This window comes from Littorina saxatilis, linkage group LG1 (assembly GCF_037325665.1).
Source record: "Littorina saxatilis isolate snail1 linkage group LG1, US_GU_Lsax_2.0, whole genome shotgun sequence".
Taxonomy (NCBI): domain Eukaryota; kingdom Metazoa; phylum Mollusca; class Gastropoda; order Littorinimorpha; family Littorinidae; genus Littorina; species Littorina saxatilis.
This window is the reverse complement of record NC_090245.1, coordinates 46,486,796-46,510,168: the sequence shown is the minus strand read 5'-3', so window position 1 is coordinate 46,510,168 and position 23,373 is coordinate 46,486,796. Positions and strand designations below refer to the sequence as shown.

The 23,373-nt window shown below is 41.4% G+C and overlaps 1 protein-coding gene across 2 annotated transcripts in view; it reads right to left on the bottom strand.

Annotated features, from left to right (window-relative positions):
* Positions 1-23,373, bottom strand: part of LOC138971358 (short transient receptor potential channel 4-associated protein-like) — a 42,658-nt gene that overhangs the window by 18,072 nt on the left and 1,213 nt on the right. The window contains exons 2-16 of one of the 2 annotated variants that reach the window (XM_070344084.1): positions 21,600-21,722; positions 19,436-19,549; positions 18,947-19,007; positions 18,536-18,609; positions 16,569-16,728; positions 14,519-14,629; positions 14,185-14,247; positions 9,199-9,261; positions 8,688-8,810; positions 7,792-7,925; positions 7,161-7,240; positions 6,229-6,348; positions 4,215-4,270; positions 1,785-1,830; positions 1,210-1,305 (exon numbers count right to left, since the gene is read on the bottom strand). In XM_070344084.1, the coding sequence (XP_070200185.1) occupies positions 1,210-1,305; positions 1,785-1,830; positions 4,215-4,270; positions 6,229-6,348; positions 7,161-7,240; positions 7,792-7,925; positions 8,688-8,810; positions 9,199-9,261; positions 14,185-14,247; positions 14,519-14,629; positions 16,569-16,728; positions 18,536-18,609; positions 18,947-19,007; positions 19,436-19,549; positions 21,600-21,722 (1,424 nt within the window). The remainder of the gene's footprint in view (positions 1-1,209; positions 1,306-1,784; positions 1,831-4,214; positions 4,271-6,228; positions 6,349-7,160; positions 7,241-7,791; positions 7,926-8,687; positions 8,811-9,198; positions 9,262-14,184; positions 14,248-14,518; positions 14,630-16,568; positions 16,729-18,535; positions 18,610-18,946; positions 19,008-19,435; positions 19,550-21,599; positions 21,723-23,373) is intronic. The other variant, XM_070344092.1, reaches the window with a different exon arrangement.

Genomic DNA, 23,373 nt, shown 5'->3' with positions numbered 1-23,373 from the left:
CGGGCCAGGCATGCACTCGCGTAATTCCCTGTGGGACAGTTTACAGTACCTTGAATGTAGCTGCTGAATCCGGAAGTGGAGGCATGGTGAGGGAAACTCCGTCTTCACCGGAATGTTGTTCAGCGTGAACGTCGGCCGACGTAACAGTGGCTGACTGCGCTGCCTTAACCCTCGACCGAGAGTCTACCGTTCTTGCCTGAAGAGAGAGCAAAAGTTCGCTCGCCGAGCGCAATTCTGACGAAAACATGCACCTCATTTGATCGCTAAACGTTGCAAACATTGCTGACAAATCTTCCTTCTCTGATGCTATGCTAGCCTTAACCGGCGCTGTCTTGCATTCTTGCTTCAGCGCCAGCATTACCGGCTCTTAGGATTGTCAATTTCTACCGTGATTTTTGTTTGTTTGTTTGTTTATTTGTTGCTTAACGTCCAGCCGACTACGTAGAGCCATATCAGACCGTGAAAATATTCTGAGAAACTGGCTCGAACACCGTAACTGTAGGTTTAGAACCCTTGGGCTTCTTAGCCGCTTTCTTAGACGGAGACTCTGTATTGGCTACCTGTCTAGAGCTGGGTTTCTTGTTCCACTGTCCGCCATACTGGCGTTAGTCTTGCATACGAAAGTAAACAAAGATAAACTCGTGGCAAACGAAAGCAAATACAACGAAAGAAAATGGAAAAATCTCACCCAATCTCAGCTAGAAAGCTAAGATACAAACGAAACCAGGGTGTAGTCTGCCAAAGAAGCAGAGGGCTAACAAAAAAGCCCAAGCGTAATCCAAACACGTCCTTAGACGCTATCGCTGAAGAGAAGAATGAATACAAGATGGCGGCGAGAGCACGTGTGCGCAATGCATGCTGGGAGGTAGCCTTGACCTGGCGTTGTCATGTGACCGTCAAGGTCGTTCTATTTTTAGGGTTACTTCCCCCCTTACCAGGGTTGAGCGTAGTTTCAGCGTTCTAGCACTAAACTGAAGTAAATTGCTTTATGGGAATTGAGATAAGACATGTAATTTAATACATGTTATAACAAGAAACAAATATCCTTCTTCTCTGCAAACCCTGTTACAAGTTAGCTAACATTGACATGACATCTCTTACATGCCGAGTTTTTGAGGTTGCGGCTAAACTTGCGTACACAGTCCTTCATTCCTCTCAAGCGGTCTGTCTCTCTCAACCCTTCCAAAGCACACACAAATTATTTCTCACCTGAATGTGGATGTTGGGGGTTCTTTCTTCATAACTTCCACAATCTTGGAGAGCAGACCTTTACTGCCTCGACACATCAGTTGCCTGTCAACCCAGCTAAACATATGTAAAGGTCTTACTTCTTCGGGCAATGCAAATATACAATCATGCAACACATTCAGCAATAGACACATGCACTAGTCATGATCTTCGAGAACACTACACTGCCATAATCTTCAAACAGGTAAAAATATCACTTTGAACACAGCAAATCATACATTTACAAGGATTTCATTTTGCTTTGGCAGTCTACAAAACATTTCAAATTACCAAATGCTTTGGCTTCTTTCACCGGAATTGCCTAATTCTTTCATGATGGGCAAAAATGATGTCTGGGACAGTCTAAAACTTCTCATAATTGTTGAACCTTTTATACCCAATTTGACAAGTTAGCAATAATACTGCATAAAGCATCACCATTATTATCATATTACCAATGGCTGAAAAGAATGAATACGAAAGAAACTGCTTCAGGGAAAGGAAAAGTAAGAAATATTTACTGGAGAATCGGAGAACACAAATAAAAGTCAACTTACTTGTTGATGGAGTCAAGATTTGTAAGTGCCAATGCCCCTGCCTTCCCTGGAAAGACAAGAACAGTGATAGTTAGAAATTCACAAAGCAAATAATTCATTCATCATCACTTCAATTATGCTTCAGTGGAACCTCTGTTTTAAGAACCCCAAAGACTCTCTTAATTGTAAGACCCTCTTTTCTCAGACTTTCTGTTGATAACCTCTGTCATTTGACCCCAATCTCAGACTTTCTGTTGATAACCTGTCATTTGACCCCAATCTCAGACTTTCTGTTGATAACCTCTGTCCTTTGACCCCAATCTCAGACTTTCTGTTGATAACCTCTGTCCTTTGACCCCAATCTCAGACTTTCTGTTGATAACCTGTCATTTGACCCCAATCTCAGACTTTCTGTTGATAACCTCTGTCATTTGACCCCAATCTCAGACTTTCTGTTGATAACCTCTGTCATTTGACCCCAATCTCAGACTTTCTGTTGATAACCTGTCATTTGACCCCAATCTCAGACTTTCTGTTGATAACCTCTGTCATTTGACCCCAATCTCAGACTTTCTGTTGATAACCTCTGTCATTTGACCCCAATCTCAGACTTTCTGTTGATAACCTCTGTCATTTGACCCCAATCTCAGACTTTCTGTTGATAACCTGTCATTTGACCCCAATCTCAGACTTTCTGTTGATAACCTCTGTCATTTGACCCCAATCTCAGACTTTCTGTTGATAACCTGTCATTTGACCCCAATCTCAGACTTTCTGTTGATAACCTGTCATTTGACCCCAATCTCAGACTTTCTGTTGATAACCTCTGTCATTTGACCCCAATCTCAGACTTTCTGTTGATAACCTCTGTCATTTGACCCCAATCTCAGACTTTCTGTTGATAACCTGTCATTTGACCCCAATCTCAGACTTTCTGTTGATAACCTCTGTCATTTGACCCCAATCTCAGACTTTCTGTTGATAACCTCTGTCATTTGACCCCAATCTCAGACTTTCTGTTGATAACCTGTCATTTGACCCCAATCTCAGACTTTCTGTTGATAACCTCTGTCATTTGATCCCAATCTCAGACTTTCTGTTGATAACCTCTGTCATTTGACCCCAATCTCAGACTTTCTGTTGATAACCTCTGTCATTTGACCCCAATCTCAGACTTTCTGTTGATAACCTCTGTCATTTGACCCCAATCTCAGACTTTCTGTTGATAACCTCTGTCATTTGACCCCAATCTCAGACTTTCTGTTGATAACCTCTGTCATTTGACCCCAATCTCAGACTTTCTGTTGATAACCTCTGTCATTTGACCCCAATCTCAGACTTTCTGTTGATAACCTCTGTCATTTGACCCCAATCTCAGACTTTCTGTTGATAACCTCTGTCATTTGACCCCAATCTCAGACTTTCTGTTGATAACCTCTGTCATTTGACCCCAATCTCAGACTTTCTGTTGATAACCTCCGTCATTTGACCCCAATCTCAGACTTTCTGTTTATAACCTCCGTCATTTGACCCCAATCTCAGACTTTCTGTTGATAACCTCCGTCATTTGACCCCAATCTCAGACTTTCTGTTGATAACCTCTGTCATTTGACCCCAATCTCAGACTTTCTGTTGATAACCTCTGTCATTTGACCCCAATCTCAGACTTTCTGTTGATAACCTCTGTCATTTGACCCCAATCTCAGACTTTCTGTTGATAACCTCTGTCATTTGACCCCAATCTCAGACTTTCTGTTGATAACCTCTGTCATTTGACCCCAATCTCAGACTTTCTGTTGATAACCTGTCATTTGACCCCAATCTCAGACTTTCTGTTGATAACCTCTGTCATTTGACCCCAATCTCAGACTTTCTGTTGATAACCTCTGTCATTTGACCCCAATCTCAGACTTTCTGTTGATAACCTCTGTCATTTGACCCCAATTTCAGACTTTCTGTTGATAACCTGTCATTTGACCCCAATCTCAGACTTTCTGTTGATAACCTCTGTCATTTGACCCCAATTTCAAGACTCCTTCCATTTCAAGACCTGATATATGAATTTTGAAGGTTGTATAAGTGGAAGCAAACACTAGAAATACTCCACCACGCCTGTCCTCAACATTGCCATTCCATTGTATATTTGACAGGAACAGTGGGGGGAAAAAACATTGGCTAACCCTAAATTGTCCGCAGCTCACTTTGAACAGCTGACAATGCCATATATCTCAAGTAGCTAAAACATTTTTGTTTGTTTGTTTGCTTAACGCCCAGCCGACCACGAAGGGCCATATCAGGGCGGAGTAGCTAAAATGCTATTCTAACTTGTTACCTCCGATCAAGTAAAGATCTTTTCCCGAGACAAGTAAAGCTGGTTTGCCCAAAGTTATATAACACAACTGACAGGAAAAGGGGCCGAGTGGCTGAATTTCACACCAGTGTAATACTTACCATTGATTTTCCGGACTTCGTTGAGTTCATTTTTCGATAAAAGCAAGTGCTTGTAGCTGCAACACAAGATCAGGAAACATGTTATTGTGTGTTTTCAACAACTCTATAGCATATGCAACAGAATTATAGAACACAATGTTCATTATCGAAGAGTCAATACGCATGAAAAAACATACAGCTTGGAAACTAACCTACCACTACTATACTGTTCAAAAAAAGAAACGCATAGTTGCTACTTGCCAAATTTGTTTTATTTTTCGAAAAAATTAACAGAAAATCCAATATTTAGATTATTTGTTTGAAATTTGGTATGGACACAGTTGAATGCACACACAGTTCATTTGCATCTTCAAATCAATCAGTCAATCAATACGATTGGGTGCCGAGGCTGTCAAGTCAGTAGGGGGTGTGACTGCCTTGAGCAGCAACAACTGCCCGGCACCTTCTGGGCATGGACTGGATCAGATGCCGGATATCTTGCTGTGGGATGGTGTCCCACTCCTCCTGAAGTGCCTGCAATAGATCGCGGTGATTTGCCGGCGCTTCTTCTCGCCTGCGCACACGTCTGTCCAATTCATCCCAGAGGTGTTCTATCGGGTTCATGTCTGGCGACATGGATGGCCAGGGAAGCACCTGGACATGGTGGTCGGTGAGGAACTGGGTGGTGAGTCGTGCTGTGTGCGGGCGAGCGTTGTCCTGCTGGAATATGGCATCCAGGTCAGCCAGAAGAGGAAGGGCGTGTGGGCGCAGAATTTCCTCCACGTATCGCTGGGCAGTTATGCGCCCTTGGACGTGCACCAGGGTGCTCCTTCCAGCGGTATTGATCGCCCCCCACACCATGACGCCTCCACCACCATGAACGGGTGCCTCATCCACACAGTTGGGCGCGTAACGTTCGTTTACTCTCCGGTAGACCCTCCTCCGACCATCATGTCGCTGGAGCAGGAAGTAGGACTCGTCGCTGAACCACACGTGTCTCCAGTGATTCCGGACGGTCCAGCGAAGGTGCTGGTTGCCCCACTGCACTCGGTTCTGGCGATGGTGGCGGGTGAGGACAGCTCCTCTGTGAGGTCTGCGAGCTCTCAAACCAGCTTCATGCAGGCGGTTCCGCACGGTCTGGTCCGATAATCAGTGTGGCCCGGGGAGAGCCTGGACAGAAGATGAGGCCGACAGGGAACGATTCCGGAGGTGGCGGAGCCGTATGAAGCGGTCGTGAGCAGCAGTTGTCGCCCTTGGTCTTCCCGCTCGTGGCAAGTCAGCAACGGAGCCAGTGGCTTGAAACCTGACCCACAGTCTACTGATGGTGCTCTGGGACACGTGGAAGTGCCTGGCGATTGCACTTTGACTTTGGCCTGCTTGTAAACGACCCAATGCAATTTGGCGGTCTTCTCTGCTCAATCGGGCCATCTTTCGTCGCTGAATTGTCGTCTGATTTCTTTGTGGCGAACAATCCGCTTTTATGGGTTTTGGAAGACATGGTGAGAGCTCAATATTCCCCGAGTTTCACGAGATTACACTGAAGCATGACGAGTGGTCATGCCAAATGAGCAATTTTGACATTGTAGCCACTGATAACGCATGCGTCACGTGCAGAGCTCACTTGTGGCAATGGACGAAAGGTCGACGACCAGATAAACATTTTCTGCAGTTTGGTGGATATCCTTGTAGCCATATAACTAAATTAACCAAATATTACAAGCTATGCGTTTCTTTTTTTGAACAGTATAGATAATTTTGCACCGGAATCAGATCAACAAAACACAATTTGCCCAATCCAGAATAAAACAAAACTTAGAAGATTTTATCCGTTTTCCTTAACCCTGATGTAAGAAATAAAGGTTAATTGATTTACACACAAAGAGTGTTGCAAACAGCTTCAAAATCAATTCAATGTATCCCTTTTTCATATCCGACATGAAAGCCCAGAGAGGCTCAAAAGGAGGAATTCCTCCAAAAGGAGGAAGATTCTCTTGTCTGATTTTAGTTGCCAATAAACAACAAGGTGTGCACTCACTCTGAATGATCACAGAAGCTATGTACAAGGCGCAGGAACTGGATCTTGAGGGCCACCTCGGGACTGCACTCGCACGCTGCGTTGTGTCCTCTCAAGCGATGCCTGCTGTGGTGACGTACCCTGCACACAGCATGGGATAAGAATAAGGATAAGATATATCGTCCTGTGAGGTTACCCTCAAGAAAATTCTGGCTGCTTTCTTACTTGGGAAAGCAAACTGCCAAACAGTACGGCACTACAAATTCCCCCCCCACCCTTTTTTTTCTGTATGTGTGCATTCAAGTTTGCAAACCCGAGACTTTCGCTGCGAGCCTGGGATCTTTTTTGTGCGCATGCATGCACAAGGAGAGACACAGCACAAAGTTGACTCTGGAAAATAAATCCCTCGCCGAACGTGGGGATGAAACCCACGCCGACAGCAACAATCTTGTTTCAAGCAAGCGCTGCTAACCACTCGGCCACCTCCCTGCCCCAGGGATGTGTAGCTAGCATCCAACCTCACTGTAGTGAAACCCTTATTTTAGACCCCTGATTACACCCTCTCACATTTTGTGTTCATAGCCACCAAAAATTAACCACCAATTTTATTTCTACCATCCTTTTGAAGACCTGATATTCTGATTTTTGGAGGTCTTCTATCAATCAATATCAATCAATATGAGGCTTATATCGCGCGTATTCCGTTGGTACAGTTCTAAGTGCAGGGATTTATTCATTTTTAATTTTTAATTTATTTTTTATTTTTATGCAATTTATATTGCGCACATATTCAAGGCGCAGGGATTTATTTGTAGCATGCATGGTGCTTTGTAGCATGCATGCACACACCCACCATTCGCACGCAGATTTTCATAAGGTAGGTGCAATTAAGTGGCAAGTATAACTTCAAAGTCCCCCCCCCCCCCCCCCCTCCCCAAAAGGACATTACTTACACTTGGTACTTCCAGATAAACTGATCAAATAACTCGCTGAGGCCTGGAGCTAACTTCAAATCTGCCAATTTCCGCTGAACCTGAAAGACAAACAAAACTAAAATTAAAAGCTATTCAAACCTGAATGATTGCGGTTGATGTTACAAAATGATATCCAACCATAAACACACAGTGACAGTCAGGGAGCCTAACTGATAAATGAATGTGACCATTTTCAAGACTCGGGGGAAAATCAGGCATAAGGACACCTTGTCCTCTGATAAACAATTCTAACAATCCATCTATCAGCAAAGCGCCGGAGCTGAAATCCTAGCTAAACAGTACTTTTCACGCTTCAACAAACACACCAAGGAAGCAGAACTTTGCTGATGCTATAAACACACAAGGAACATCAACACACACACATGCAAAACCACGCAGTCGAGTTTTCTTGCTGACACTATAAACACACAAGGAACATCAACACACACACGCAAAACCATCCAGTTGAGTTATCTTGCTGACACTATAAACACACAAGGAACATCAACACACACACACGCAAAAGCACGCAGTTCAGTTATCTTGCTGACATTATAAACACACAAGGAAATCAACACACAAAAGGAAAACCACTGAGTTGAGCTCTCACCTTTTTCCTGTGTTTGCCGAGAAGGAACAAGCCCAGGACGTACACCACCTCCACTCGCTGTACAAGCTCCTCGGTGATTTTTAGGCCCTGCTGCTGCACCATGTGACTGCCTTCTGAAGACGGCTCAGATATTCCTGAAACCACACCTGACCATTCAGTCTCATTTATAAAACGTCAATTCCAAGTATGTGATGATGCTTTCTGAGAACAATCTACCTTGATTTGAAGTTTGTTGCCTGTTTATCTACCTTGATTTGAAGTTTGTTGCCTGTTTATCTACCTTGATTTGAAGTTTGTTGCCTGTTTATCTACCTTGATTTGAAGTTTGTTGCCTGTTTATCTACCTTGATTTGAAGTTTGTTGCCTGTCCATTTACCTTGATTTGAAGTTTGTTGCCTGTTTATGTACCTTGATTTGAAGTTTGTTGCCTGTTTATCTACCTTGATTTGAAGTTTGTTGCCTGTTTATGTACCTTGATTTAAAGTTTGTTGCCTGTTTATCTACCTTGATTTGAAGTTTGTTGCCTGTTTATCTACCTTGATTTGAAGTTTGTTGCCTGTTTATCTACCTTGATTTGAAGCTTGTTGCCTGTTTATCTACCTTGATTTTAAGTTTGTTTAATGAATACCATCAATCTCTCTGAAGGATTAGAATGTTACATGGTTCTCAACCCTTTGCGTAATGAAAGACAAAAATGTGTGTGCTAAGAGCACCTTCAACCACAAAACAACCCAATACTCAGCCTAAATACAGGCTAGCATAAAATAAAAAGAAGAAAACACAGGTTGGTAGAGAGACAGAAGAAAAGAAATAGCCTGGCAAAGGCAGACGGAAAGATTACATGTCCTGCAGAGACAAATGCAAGCTGAGCTTTCGCTTTGAACATGAACACCTACCCCCAATAAAGTCCTCAAAGTCGTCATGATTCTGCTGTTCAAACACCTCGTCCGCCATCTGGTTCTCTATCCACTCCATCCAGCAGTCCAGCTCACTGACCATCCCTCTAAAACGGGGTGTGTCTGCAACAACACGCTCTCCAGGTCATTTCACAATCCTATATCACAGTTCAGTATTATGTATGTCATTACTGTTTGTTCAACCATTCTTAAAATTACCTACGCTCTCTCAAACTTTAATGTCAACACATCCTATTACCTTGCCTGTAATGTAATATAATATGAAAAAACTTATGTATTATTATTATCATTAAGATCATAACATAACACTCTCCTTATAACTAGCACAGTCAGATATTTGTTGTTACTTAACAGTTTCTCAAAGGAGCACACGCTCAAAATGACAGTTTAAAAAGTCTGCAGCACTAAATCTGTTAACCATATCCATCCATTAGTTTTGATTACTTCTGAGAACCTAAAAAAACAAACAAACTAATTGTTATTCACTTACAATCTTTGTTGATGGCAATTTTGACGAGCCTTGGTAATAACTCTGGAATGGCCAGAAGTAATTCTGAAGAGAAAAAAAAACATCCTTCATTGCAATATAATATATTTGTTTGAAAACAGCCTTGACAAAGACACAACCAATGTTTCAATCTCCTTACAATTAAAACACTGCAAGTGTAACTCTGGCTGCTCCAAACAACCAATCCACTGCAGTGTTTCACAATGCAGAACACATGGCTTACCATGTGCAAAACTTCTGCCAAAACAATAACTTGGTTTTAGTCCCTGAAAAATCATTGCTTCATGGGCATCTTTAGTTTCGTCACATGCTAAAGCAATTACTACAAGAAGAGCAAACGCTCGATCGAGTCACTTTCGCAGTTCTGAATATTATATGAGGCATCAGATGGACAGGAAGAAATTGCTATTCACAACACAATGAATTTTTGGTCTCATACACCTTTTTGGGGTTGTTGCATTTTTCACACCTTTGAACATCCTGGAATGCATTCAATAATCTGCTTTTGTCATTTTAGACATGTATTCATGTAAATAAAACCATTTTCAAACCGATGTTTTGTTGTTTTTGTCTGTGTTTTATCAAAAAAATCGAAAAAATGGTCTACTTTGGATACTCCGTGCTGGTAAATGTGCGCACATGACATGACCCTTCGCTGTTCAAACTGTGTGGAAATTTCCGTTCTTCAAGATGACGTCATCACCGTTGGGGAATTTCCGTTGACATAGGCACAAAGAGAGAGAATCCGTTCCAACCGAAACCCCGGAATTAATATATGCAAATATATGTAGGTCAAAGGCATTTGGCGCAAGCGCAGTAGACAACTTATCAGTCCCCCGGTGTCAACAAATCCATGACTTTTTCACCGATTCAGCAGCATTTTTCAAAGTTTTGAGCTGCGGAGAACAACCCTAACATTGGAAATGTTCGGCATAGTGGCAAGAAATATCAGAGAAAGATGAACCAGCAGCAGCGAACAGTAGAAGGAAGTAACAACACTCCGAAATGAACCAACATGATCGAATTGAAGCAGACGACATTCTAAGATTCTTGACTCGACGAGGTGGGTTTTGCTTCTTTCTCTTTTCGATCTTGTTTGTTTGACAACGTGATTTATTGCACATTGTTATGTTGTTGTTGTTGTAAGAATGTGTTAGGGTTTGCAGGTAAATGATAAACAGTTTGTGTCTGAAGTATTTTGCGGGTTTCTTGATCCAATTTACTGACCATGCCGCCGCCGCAACCCCCTCCCCCCCCCCCCCCCCGCCCCTCCCTCCTTCGATCATCTCTGTGATATCGTCTTCACAACCCCTATTTTATTGTTCTTCGCTGGCCAGTCCTTGAGAGCTTACTATGGTGTAACATGTCATCATTATTCTTTGTTTGTGGTCAAACTGAGAAGCAGCATCTGAGCGATGTACGACTGACACAGTTTCTGTTTCTGGTCATTGACCGTAGGAAAATAAGTACCCTACTAGAGAGCGTTCTCTAATTCTAAAGGATTGGTTTACACCAGCATGGCTGACCAACCTATCATTGACAGCAATATTGTTGTCAAATCTTTTCCATTAACTAAGGAATAAAAAAATAGATCCAATTTACTTCACCAAAGAAAAAAAAAAGAGTTAAACTAAAGGACTGGGGCGGCAACTCATGAATCAAAAGCATAAAGATCACCTGCAAACAGTGCTAGGTTTAGGAAATCTGAAAATGTATACACACACACAGAACACACACACACACACACACACACACACACACACAAAACAGACAAGAAACAAGCAAATACATAGCAAGTGTGATGAAATGAATTAATTTTAAAAGAAAAATATGAAAAGAAAGGAAGAAAGAAAGAAAATAATTCAGCTAGTTTCAGTATTAGTTCCTGTGTGTATCATTGTATGTGATTGTGTGGTTACTCAAATCCCATTGTAAACTTGACATGTAAATTTTGTGATAGGGGCTGGTATGTATATATATGGGATAACCTTCTGTGAGGTTTAGTGTGTGACAGGGTGAGAATACTTTGATTTCTTTTGCTTTTTCGTGGCTGCTTTTATTTTCAATTATTTATCATTATATATATTAAAACATACACTTTTTTGTCATTAAGTTGTGTGTGTTTGGGTATTAATAAGTAGTGCAAATCCACATGTAATGAGTATGAGTCACTGTTAAATTAATGAATGTCTTTTGTGTGTGTGTGTGTGTTCGTCAACCGACATATGTGGGTACGAGCCGCTGAGGTGGTTGTAAGAAAACCCGCCTGGTTCAGTGGTTGGGGGCTGATTGGGATTTCTGATTTACCGGCCTAGCCAAAAAGTTGAGGTACACCCCATGTAACATGGTCATTTGCAAAATAAAGTACAAGCACTTGTTGACGTTTATATTGAGTCTTAAAATTTGCAGCTTATTACAAACAAAAACCATGGACAGTTGTATCAAATATTAAATCAGTGTTTGTGTATTTATTAGGTTGGAGCAAGGGGAGAACCAGTCCTCCTGTGGTGGCAGCAAGGAGAAAGATTGACCTGATGGAAAAGTTTGCTAAACCGGAACTACCCTCTTCCACAGCAGAAACATCAGCTTTGCCATCTTCTGACCAACCATAAGAAGATCTTCTGACCCATCACAAGCAGATATGGATACTGGTACTGTGCAACGTCACTCCGCTGACATGTGTTGGGCTTTTGTCAACATTGATCAGCTCAATCTATTGCTGAAAGGTCTATATCCTGTACTGAATGCTTGTCTGATAGCAGTCTGATTATGAAAGAAGGTGATGCATCAGCCCAAGGATTTGCACAGGCCCTGCATCTGGAGTGCATATGAGTGTCCATTCAAGTCTGCAGTTGTTTACTCTTCTCCCGGTGTTTGCAACGCTTCGGGTGGTAAAGTTGCATTTAAAATAATCCGCGGATGACCATGTTGGTACATGGAAAGGGACATTCAGCTTTACAGAAATTTGCTGCAGTGTTAGGATTGAGCACAGAAATACTGTAATTAAAATGTTGCAACTTTTGAATGGCTTGATAGCTTTGTTCCATTTGTGTATATATAATTATGTAATGCTGTTGATGATTTGTGAAGCATCATTTCTATGCAATGGAATAAGAAATCAGTGCATCCGTTGGGTTTTTATGAGTCTGACAGTTTGGTTCTGATCAATATTTTCATATCAGCACAAACACAGATAATTGACTTTTTTAATGTTTTCATATGATTTTTTTTAAATTAAAAAAATCTGATAATTTGATTATCAAATCATTTCCCCTTCATAGTTAAAGTGTTATTCTGGTTAAAAAAAAACACCCCATTAATTCAAGCTCTACTGTGGTACTAGTTTACCGGGGTACTAGTGAGACTCTTTTACATGCTGTTTTCTCTACATGTAATTTGAGACAAAATGTGGTAATTAAAATGTTGTAACTTTTGAATGGCTAGATGGATTTGTTCCAATTTTGTATATGTTGTTTATGATTTGTGAAGCACCATTTCTGTGCATGGAATAAGAATACAGTGGATTCCTTGTGTTTTTATGAGTCCGACAGTTTCGTTTTGATTCATATCTGCACTAACATAGATGAGTTTTCAAATGATTTTTTAAAAAAAGTCCGGATAATTTGATCGTCAAATCATTTCCCCATCATAGTAAAGTGGTCATTCTGATAAAAACATATGAATTCAGGGTGCACTGTGCTACTTGTTTTTGTATGTACTGGTTCAAATCGTTAAAATGCTGTTTTCTCTGAATGTAATTTTCAGACAAAACGCTACAATTAAAATGTTGCAACTTTTGAAAGGCTTGATGGATTTGTTCAGTTTTTGTATATGTTGTTTATGAGTTGTACAGCATCAGTTCTGTGCATGGAATAAGAGTTCAGTGCATTGGTTGGGTTTTTATGAGTCTGACAGTTAGGATCTCATGTATTTTTCTTATCAGAACTGAACCGGTAACTGAAAATGCTAAATTAAAATAATATATTGCTTAGAAATGCTTTTCGATGCACAGAATTATTAAACACACACATATTGCTGCAAAGAAGAAAAATTGGATCAAAACATGCACTGGTTCACAAACTGCAACATTTTAAAAAAAGCACATTTTATAACGTTTTTTTCACATTTTGGTGAATAAAACCCCCAAAAATTGCTTTTCACTCAAAATTTAAAATGGTTTCCCTTAATTAGGTTATTCTGCTTGCAAAAATCAAACAAGCAGCAAGCTGTGTCCAAAATAAAAAAAAAAAGTGCCCGCCTACCCTGTCTCCCCTTAAGTTGTGTGTTGCCGAACAGAAAAGGCTAGTTATCTCCCTTGTTTTTCTGATAACGTTCGTAAAAGGCTACAGATGTAAATACTTTGATGTAAAGAATAATCCTACAAAGTTTCAATCACATCCGATGAACTTTGTCAAAGATATAAAATGTCTAATTTTTTCTTTGACGCTGACCTGTGACCTTGAAAAAGGTCAAAGGTCAACGAAACCATCGTTAAAGTGTAGAGGTCATTGGAGGTCACGACTAAACAAAATATGAGCCCGATCGCTTTGATAGTTTCCGAGAAAAGTCCAACGTTAAGGTGGTGTCTACGGACGGCCGGCCGGACAGACTAACACTGACCGATTACATAGAGTCACTTTTTCTCAAGTGACTCAAAAATGCTTAATGAAAAACATCACCGACTGAACAAGACTTCTCTTCTTGACCCTGTATTTCAATGAGACTTCTCTGTCGCCATAAGCGAAAAAAGTTGGTGAATACGCCATAATGACGTCACATAAAACATTGTGTCACTTCTCCTAGGAACTGACAAAGAATTTCGAAAAATAAGTTTGGCTGAGAAACTACCGTCATGCCAGCAGAAGAAAATGAATTGTAAGGCCACCGCCAGGCTGTGCATGTATCGCTGTCGGATGTCATTAATGGTCACACAAGCTTTCACAACCCCATTAATAAGAAGTTACTTACCTTGGTTAATATCTCTCAGATTGACAAAACCTTTACTCCTCTTCTGTTTGTTTTGAGCATACACTGCAAAGAGACATAAAGACAGGCCATAAGAAAGCTATCGTCATAGGTAAATGACTACATAAAATATCCATTCCTCAAAACTGAACACAGGACACTCCTCTACTTAATTAATACTGGCAAAATACACCACAAGCCCTGTCGCCAGCAACCACACATAAACCCCCCCCCCCCCCCCCCCCCCCCCCCCCCCCCCCCCCCATGTAACCAATCACTGTTTCCTCACCCTAACCCACACAGAAAACAATTGCCATTTCAATCTCAAGTTACTTACAGGAGGATTTGTTCTCATAGATGTCAAGGTCCGAGATGGCGACAGCAAGAATGCGACAGAAGTTGGCAAGTTGTGTGTCGGTGAGGCAAGACAGCAATGTTCGCAGATTTGCTGAAACAATGTTCACATAAACAAAACGTAAGAATCAACTGAAAACCTAAACAAAAACGACATTAAAACAGAAAATAAGAATAAACAAGAAGGGCAAAGCCCATACGACTCACATGCTTGACCTAAACCTAGCAATGACATCATACACTAAGAACTGCTTTACACATTTTTCCTACCAAAATACATGTGACCTTGACCCAAGGTCAAGGTCATCCAAGGTCATGCAACACAAAGCTGTTAATTCAAGACATAGGAAGTACAATGGTGCTTATTGGCTCTTTCTACCATGAGATATGGTCACTTTTAGTGGTTCACTACCTTATTTTGGTCACATTTCATAAGGGTCAAAGTGACCTTGACCTTGATCATATGTGACCAAATGTGTCTCATGATGAAAGCATAACATGTGCCCCACATAATTTTTAAGTTTGAAACAGTTATCTTCCATAGTTCAGGGTCAAGGTCACTTCAAAATATGTATACAATCCAACTTTGAAGAGCTCCTGTGACCTTGACCTTGAAGCAAGGTAAACCAAACTGGTATCAAAAGATGGGGCTTGCTTTGCCCTATATATCATATATAGGTGAGGTATTCAATCTCAAAAACTTCAGAGAAAATGTGAAAAATAGCTGTTTTTTAGACATTTATGGCCCCTGCGACCTTGACCTTGAAGCAAGGTCAAGATGCTATGTATGTTTTTTGGGGCCTTGTCATCATACACCATCTTGCCAAATTTGGTACTGATAGACTGAATAGTGTCCAAGAAATATCCAACGTTAAAGTTTTCCGGACGGACGGACGGACGACTCGGGTGAGTACATAGACTCACTTTTGCTTCGCATGTGAGTCAAAAACAACCCTACTTATAATATTTTGTGTGTGAGAGCGTATCAGTCACCACGTGAGACTGTTTTTTATCCCTTTCTTTCATTTATTCGAAGCCAAGTATATTGGAAAACAAGAAGGGCAAAGCCCATACGACTCACATGCTTTACACATTTTTCCTACCAAAATACATGTGACCTTGACCCAAGGTCAAGGTCATCCAAGGTCATGCAACACAAAGCTGTTAATTCAAGACATAGGAAGTACAATGGTGCTTATTGGCTCTTTCTACCATGAGATATGGTCACTTTTAGTGGTTCACTACCTTATTTTGGTCACATTTCATAAGGGTCAAAGTGACCTTGACCTTGATCATATGTGACCGAATGTGTCTCATGATGAAAGCATAACATGTGCCCCACATAATTTTTAAGTTTGAAACAGTTATCTTCCATAGTTCAGGGTCAAGGTCACTTCAAAATATGCATACAATCCAACTTTGAAGAGCTCCTGTGACCTTGACCTTGAAGCAAGGTAAACCAAACTGGTATCAAAAGATGGGGCTTACTTTGCCCTATATATCATATATAGGTGAGGTATTGAATCTCAAAAACTTCAGAGAAAATGGGAAAAATATGAAAAATAGCTGTTTTTTAGGCAACATTTATGGCCCCTGCGACCTTGACCTTGAAGCAAGGTCAAGATGCTATGTATGTTTTTTGGGGCCTTGTCATCATACACCATCTTACCAAATTTGGTACTGATAGACTGAATAGTGTCCAAGAAATATCCAACGTTAAAGTTTTCCGGACGGACGGACGGACGGACGGACGACTCGGGTGAGTACATAGACTCACTTTTGCTTCGCATGTGAGTCAAAAATCTGTTAACCCCCCCCTTGACCCACAAACCAAATCCTTTTAACTGCTGACTTAAAAAAAATAATATACACAAGAAATTTAACACCATTCCCTAATAAAAAATATATTACTGCCATTCATGCGCGTTGTTATAAGCAAGCTTCATTAGGAAGAAAACACTATACAACACAAAAATGATGTGCACAAACCAAACACCCCAAAGTCAGATCCTTTCAGCACAAATCTGACTCACTTATTCTGTGAAGATCAAGAACATCCTTGCGCGACTGGAGCATGTCTTCAATCAACTGGCAGGAGTTGATGAATGTTTTCTCATGGGCAAGCAGTGTGAAGACGTAGTTGAGCACATCGTCACATTCTAACAGCTTGCTTGTTACTTGGTCCCCCATAGGCTGAAATTGACAGATAATACAATTATGAAAACTACACATTACATCAACACCGTCACCTAGGACCATGAAATAACATCACATCCTATTTGTATTATGATATAACATCACATCTTACCTGTTGTGTCATCTTCATACAGCCTTTAGTTTTGTTCATAACAAATCTTCATAACTAAACCGAACAAGCAGACAACTACAAAAAATAAACTTAACTTCTTCAGAGATTATGAGTTACAACTCCCACATGCACTTTTTGTTTTTTAACATTGGTCGTTTTCTTCTATTGGTCATACAGCAGTCCCTGCAATGTACGGCCCCCGGCGTGAGCGGACACCCGACATGTACGGACACATTTGCTCGCACGGAGTGTTTTCCTTCTATATTTGCCTCCCCTTAAACGGACACCTGCAAAACGTGGACGCGGACACTCATTTTCGGTCCCAACAGCAGGTCATACATACCTCCAATGTACGGACAGACCATCGTCAAATTTTAACCACAAAATCGATAACAGAGCAGTCCGGCTCTTGGTACAAAGATCACAGCCGCAATGGCGTGATGACAGTCACTGATAACTTGAGTGCACGTGTACCCATCAGGAGGGGGGGTAGTTTTGGTCAGGAGTGGAGTACATGCGAAGATGCCAACATGAAACTGCACTGTGCTCTTTATTCTTGTCTGTTGGACGTAAACAACAGAAACCACAGTCGATGAAGGTCCTGAGCGAAAGAGAGTGAAAAACCGGCCACAGTTCACAGCATCGTGTGTCTGTGTGTAACCTCTTTCATTGACAAGATACTCTTGTTTCCCCTCAGCCTTGACCAGTGAGTCGGTTGCCTAATCTGTGAACCCTTCAGTTGTCTTGCTTTGTCAAAAGTTACCACACAGTCAACTGGTTTTGCTCTGAGTGAACAGTGCAGCTGGCCTCTCTGGCCACAGCCCCAAACAGTACATGGCTGGAGGGAGTGAGAGAGAGGGAGGGGGGTGGAGGGGTAGCTGGCTAAACTCTGTGGGGTGTCCAGTGTCACTGCATGTCAGTAGGAAGAGCATTGGAGAGGTGTACTCTTCCACACAATTTCCAAGCATCAGTTGTCACGGCTTGGGGTAGGCATTAGTGAGGGAGAGTGGGAGCTGTGTTATGTACAGTGTATTTCCGACTGAAGAGTGAAAAGTCAGTGCTATGCCACACAATCGGCATGCAGTCAATAAAGCCAGACAAGAAGAAAATAAATTACATGATTATGACATGCAGCTCTATCTGCTGCTATTTATTCAAACTGGTTTTCAAGCTTATTCTTGCAAAGCATCTGCACACGCTCCTCTGTGCTGTGTTTGTGTGGCTGCTTTCGTATGTCAGTGCATGGTGAGTGTGTTCACTGCCTTGAGGATTTATTTTATCTCTTCTTTTGAACACTTTTCACACATATCATTTTTACAGAACGTTTAAAGAAGTATTAGGAGTGTATTGTTATTGTTTAGTAGCCACAAGAAGTGATTAGCATAGACTCAATCCTGTTGTTTGTGTGTCTCTGTGTGGGTGTATGGGGGAGGGGGTGGTGTGGTCACCCCTCCCGTGACCGGACACCTGCAATGTACGGACAGTTTTGCTATGGCCCAAGGGTGTCCGTTCATGAGAGGGACTGCTGTAGGACGGTTTACTGATGCTTAAAGTTCCAGTCTCACAGGCCATCTGCTGAGGCATTAAACCACAAAATATGAGTTACATATTGATTAATGCAGCATCCACCCCGACCACCTCCCCTACCATCATAGATACTAACTGTGCCAGTATTGCCAAAGTAAACCTCACCGTGGTAGTTAACTTGGTCAGTATCTCCAGTACAACACTCTTTATCCTCAGCATGCGTTCTGACTCCCATATCACTGGAAGACACACAGACAGTATTTTACTTTTAAATGTACGCTCAACATGTTTATCATCTCTAACCAGTAATGTGAATCACCAAGTTGAAACAATACATTAATGCATGAGTTTTCAATGAGATGCGCAAATGTGTCAGCTAAACCTTTCTCCATTAATTTTTACCTCATACTGTAAGTTTAACAAAAATAAGACATGCACATTAACTGTTCTGCACAACCTCTTTCAAGCAATATTGACATTCACAAAAACAATGTTCAAACTCCTTTAGGCTTTATTAAAACTCAATGACCATCCTTTTCATCATGCTTCACGTTGCAACAATGACTGATGACTTACCTTTGTTGGCTCTTGTTATGTGTGGAAGGATAGAGCCGAACATCAATATTCTAAGGAGCACCTGCAAGAGAAATAGTAAATAAACACATGAATTCAACAATCAAATCATTATGGGATGAGGGGACGACCATAAAAACACCACTTTACAGGGTGGACATTTCTAAGTCATAACAAGAAAAGCAAATGCTTATACGAATTGCCTTTGTCATACGGACAGACACGGACGCCCACTACAACTCACCGATTACTCAGGTGAGTCAACAATAAGCATTATTGGAGTACAAGCAGTGCACCTGCGCAGGAAATGAACAGGTATTGAAGTGAAAATGACACCACGCACACTATCAAACCACAGCTCCTCAGTTCTTTGTAAACAACCATGACCAGAAACAACAAACTCCAGCCTGAACAGCGACGCCGTTCAAAAATAACCCCCAAATCAAAACAAGCCAGCCTCTTTTCTTCAATAAAATCTGCAGTGGTTGTTACCTCAACTCCCCCCAGTTCACAGAAGTGTTTGGCAAACTGTTCCTGTTCCTCATCCTGGGGTCCGTCGTCATGTGACCGCCTCGGCTCGAAGTTCATCAGCCGCCCCAGGAGTTTCTGCACGAAGATTGGTCAGCAAATCAGTCAATTTGCTCTTGTGCTCAAAATGTTGTTCACAGGCACACACGTATTTGATACACATTTTCGCAAAAAGTTACAGGTTTGTGAAGTACTGTGTATTGGTTAAGCACCGAGTTATCCATTTCACTTCCAGCAATACCGTTCTTCTTTATCACACATTAGAAATCAGTAATACTGTATCAAAAGTATTGTCAATGTGAAAAGGCAGACCCCCCGCGGGTTAGGGGGAAGAATTTACCCGATGCTCCCCAGCATGTCGTAAGAGGCGACTAACGGATTCTGTTTCTCCTTTTACCCTTGTTAAGTGTTTCTTGTATAGAATATAGTCAATTTTTGTAAAGATTCTAGTCAAGCAGTATGTAAGAAATGTTAAGTCCTTTGTACTGGAAACTTGCATTCTCCCAGTAAGGTAATATATTGTACTACGTTGCAAGTCCCTGGAGCAAATTTTTGATTAGTCACTTAGTGCTTTAGTGAACAAAAAACAATTGACAAGTGGCTCTATCCCATCTCCCCCCTTTCCCCGTCGCGATATAACCTTCGTGGTTGAAAACGACGTTAAACACCAAATAAAGAAAGAAAGAAAAAGAAAGGAATCTAAAAATGTTGCAGGTAGATGACACTATCTTCCTGGTGGTACCGTGGTACAAAACTCTAATACTAATACAGCAGACTTCCACAAACTCGTGGTCCACTAAATCGCGATTTCGGCTATATCGCGGAGACCTCTTGGACCCCGAAAAAACAGGACCGACCTTTTAAAAAAATTAGTCACGTAAAGGCCAAAAAATAGTACAGATCATGAACAAATGTTCTATCATAACCACGCTATCTCTCTCTGGGTCCAATGCCCTTTCATCATGCAGTAAATTGTCATTTCATCTTATCAGTCTCTCTCTTTCTCTCCCTCAGTCTCTCCAAATAGTATTCTACGTGTGTGTGTGTTTTGAGGTTGTGTACATTACGGGTTGATCGAGACCTGCGAACAAAAGAAAAACAAACCTTTCACGCGCACGTGCCCCACTCATTCAAGAACTTTCATGCCACGATCGGTATCGTCAAATTGGCCCCGTGCCTATAGAGGTTAAGTGTCTCTGACCAGTCAGTATGGCCAGTCAGGCGTGCAGTTGAACACTCGAGTCCAGCTAATTGCGATCTCTGCTAGACGGTCCGGGTGGCCACAGGCGCCAATCAAGTGCTTAAACTGCGCTTCAGTCTTCTGCAATCTTGTCAGGCATGCAATTTAACACTCGAGTCCCGCTAATCGCGATCTCAGCTAGACGCCCCGGATTTTCTACAGGCGCCATGAAGTGCTTCAGCTTCTTGCGTTTCCAAACGAAATAAAATAATGTGGTAATTCACCACGGCTTGCGTTCTGTTCAATGTCAGTTGGTGTCACAGTGTGTGTGCAGCAGTGAGTCGCTATACGCGTACAGTGTACGTCTGTGTCTGATTAACTAGTAAATTTGTGACGACGTACGAGTCAGAGAAAAAAGAAAAGAAATCGTCATCTGCCGATAAAAGTAAACGTGTCATCGCAGTTAATCTTTTAAGAACTTAGTTGCCAACAGAAGCGTCACACTTGCGAGAAACGCAGTAACACATACACATGAACATCGTAGCACAACCACATGCCAGGCGTGCAAGCGCACGCGCACACACATACACTCACATGGCAAACGCACACACGCCAACGTGACGCTCACAGGCTTTTTGTGACCAACAAGGAAAATAACCGCGTTTTTCTCTGACTCAGAGGAGAACGCGGTTTCTTCCCTTTAATTGGACCCCAAACTGCATGGCAAATCGGATATATCGTGATCAAAAATCTTTGGACCCCAAAGACCGCGAGTTAGTGGAAGTCTGCTGTAGTAATACATGAACAATGGCATCAAGTGATCAACACTATCATTCATAATTCAAACAATAACAAAAGTTGAGCAAATGTTTAAATCATTGACTTCATTATTACAAAATGGTTTCTGATAGAGTGCAAGCCTGAAACAATGGTAAAACTAAAACATACCTTGAGCAAGGCAAGACATTGATCACAGTCAAATCCCAACACCACACTGAAAGCATCCAAGTCCCGGATCATCTCTGGCACTTCTGCTTTCGGGCATACTGTTTCCATCAAATGTGGCGGCAGCTGTCAAAACAAGTTACAGCTATTATTATTAAAAGGAATGTCACCACATAAAACTTAATTTGACGCTCCTTGAATTTGAAATCTCGTTTCACACTACTACCAGTAATAGGACTTAGGGCAGGTTTCACAGTAACTACATGGCCGATCTCACATTTCCACAAAAATATCAGATTTAACATGGAATCACTTGAACAACTTTTTCCATTAGCACTATCATCAAAACACAAGAAAGTTATTTTTATAGACAGTAAGTTTGTTTGTTTGTTCATGGGCTGAAACTCCCACGGCTTTTAGCGTGAATAACCATTTTTACCCCGCCATTTAGGCAGCCATACGCCGCTTTCGGAGGAAGCATGCTGGGTATTTTCGTGTTTCTATAACCCACCGAACTCTGACATGGATTACAGGATCTTTTTCGTGCGCACTTGGTCTTGTGCTTGCGTGTACACACGGGGGTGTTCGGACACCGAGGAGAGTCTGCAAACAAAGTTGACTCTGAGAAATAAATCTCTCGCCGAACGTGGGGACGAACTCACGCTGACAGCGGCCAACTGGATACAAATCCAGCGCGCTACCGACTGAGCTACATCTCCGCCCTATAGACAGTAAGTGCTTATGTTGATATTTGCCCCCCAAAAGAGATGTTATCGGTCCACCATTTATCATCGGCAAAAGATTGTTGTTCCGATGGACAAAATCCATCACTTAAAACGGATTTAAAGAAGAAGAAAAGCATTTATCAAGCATATAAACCGAAACGAAACGAAAAATGCTATCGTTCAATCGCGCTATCGTTGGCGACAGACGAGGTTAAACAATTAAACAAGTCTTACCTCCCTTCGAAAGTACCTCGTGTTCGAAACTACTAACATGGCGCGTGCGTAGGAATATATGCAAATTAGTAAATGGCGGCAGAACAAAGCGAAACTCAGGTTAACAAAATTGAGCTATCGGGTTTTTTCGCGACCAACGCAATCATCTTCCACGATTGGATATCAAAATATTCATTTAAACCAACGTGCAACCTGAAACGGAAATATCTGTGATTTCTTTGATTTGTAAGCTTTTATGACACAACTGCACATGGTTTTGCAGGAAAATAGTTTGATAGCCAGAAGTAGGTCAGAACTTTGTTTTGGTGTCGTGACCTATTTTTCAGCGACAGACAGATCTTGAAAAATTTAACTTTTTCTTCAGTCTGTCAAAGTCAGAATTTTTGTCTTCCCATCGAAATGTTGGTGGATTAACTTGCATTTACACCTTTTTACAAGAATTAGATAATCTAAACAACGAAGTGACTGTGGTGATTTAGATAGTTTTATGGTGGAAAATAATGGTTTTGTCGTGTTATTGCATGGCCCTCTCACAGCATGCAAAAATCCGGGAAATCGTGTCTGTCGCAAATTGAACGATAGCACACTTTACGACACACTTGTAAAGTCAATTTTTATTTAAATTAACTCATATTGTGTTTTCTATCTCTTTATTAACATACAAACCACCACAAATAAACAACAATACATAAATGAACATTTTTTTTTCTTCTAAATATAAGCCAAAAACGTTTTTGCTATCTCAGACATGCAATATTGTGAAACCTGCCTTTGCTGCTGTACTTGTACGGTCATACACGTAAAAGCCGTGGGAGTTT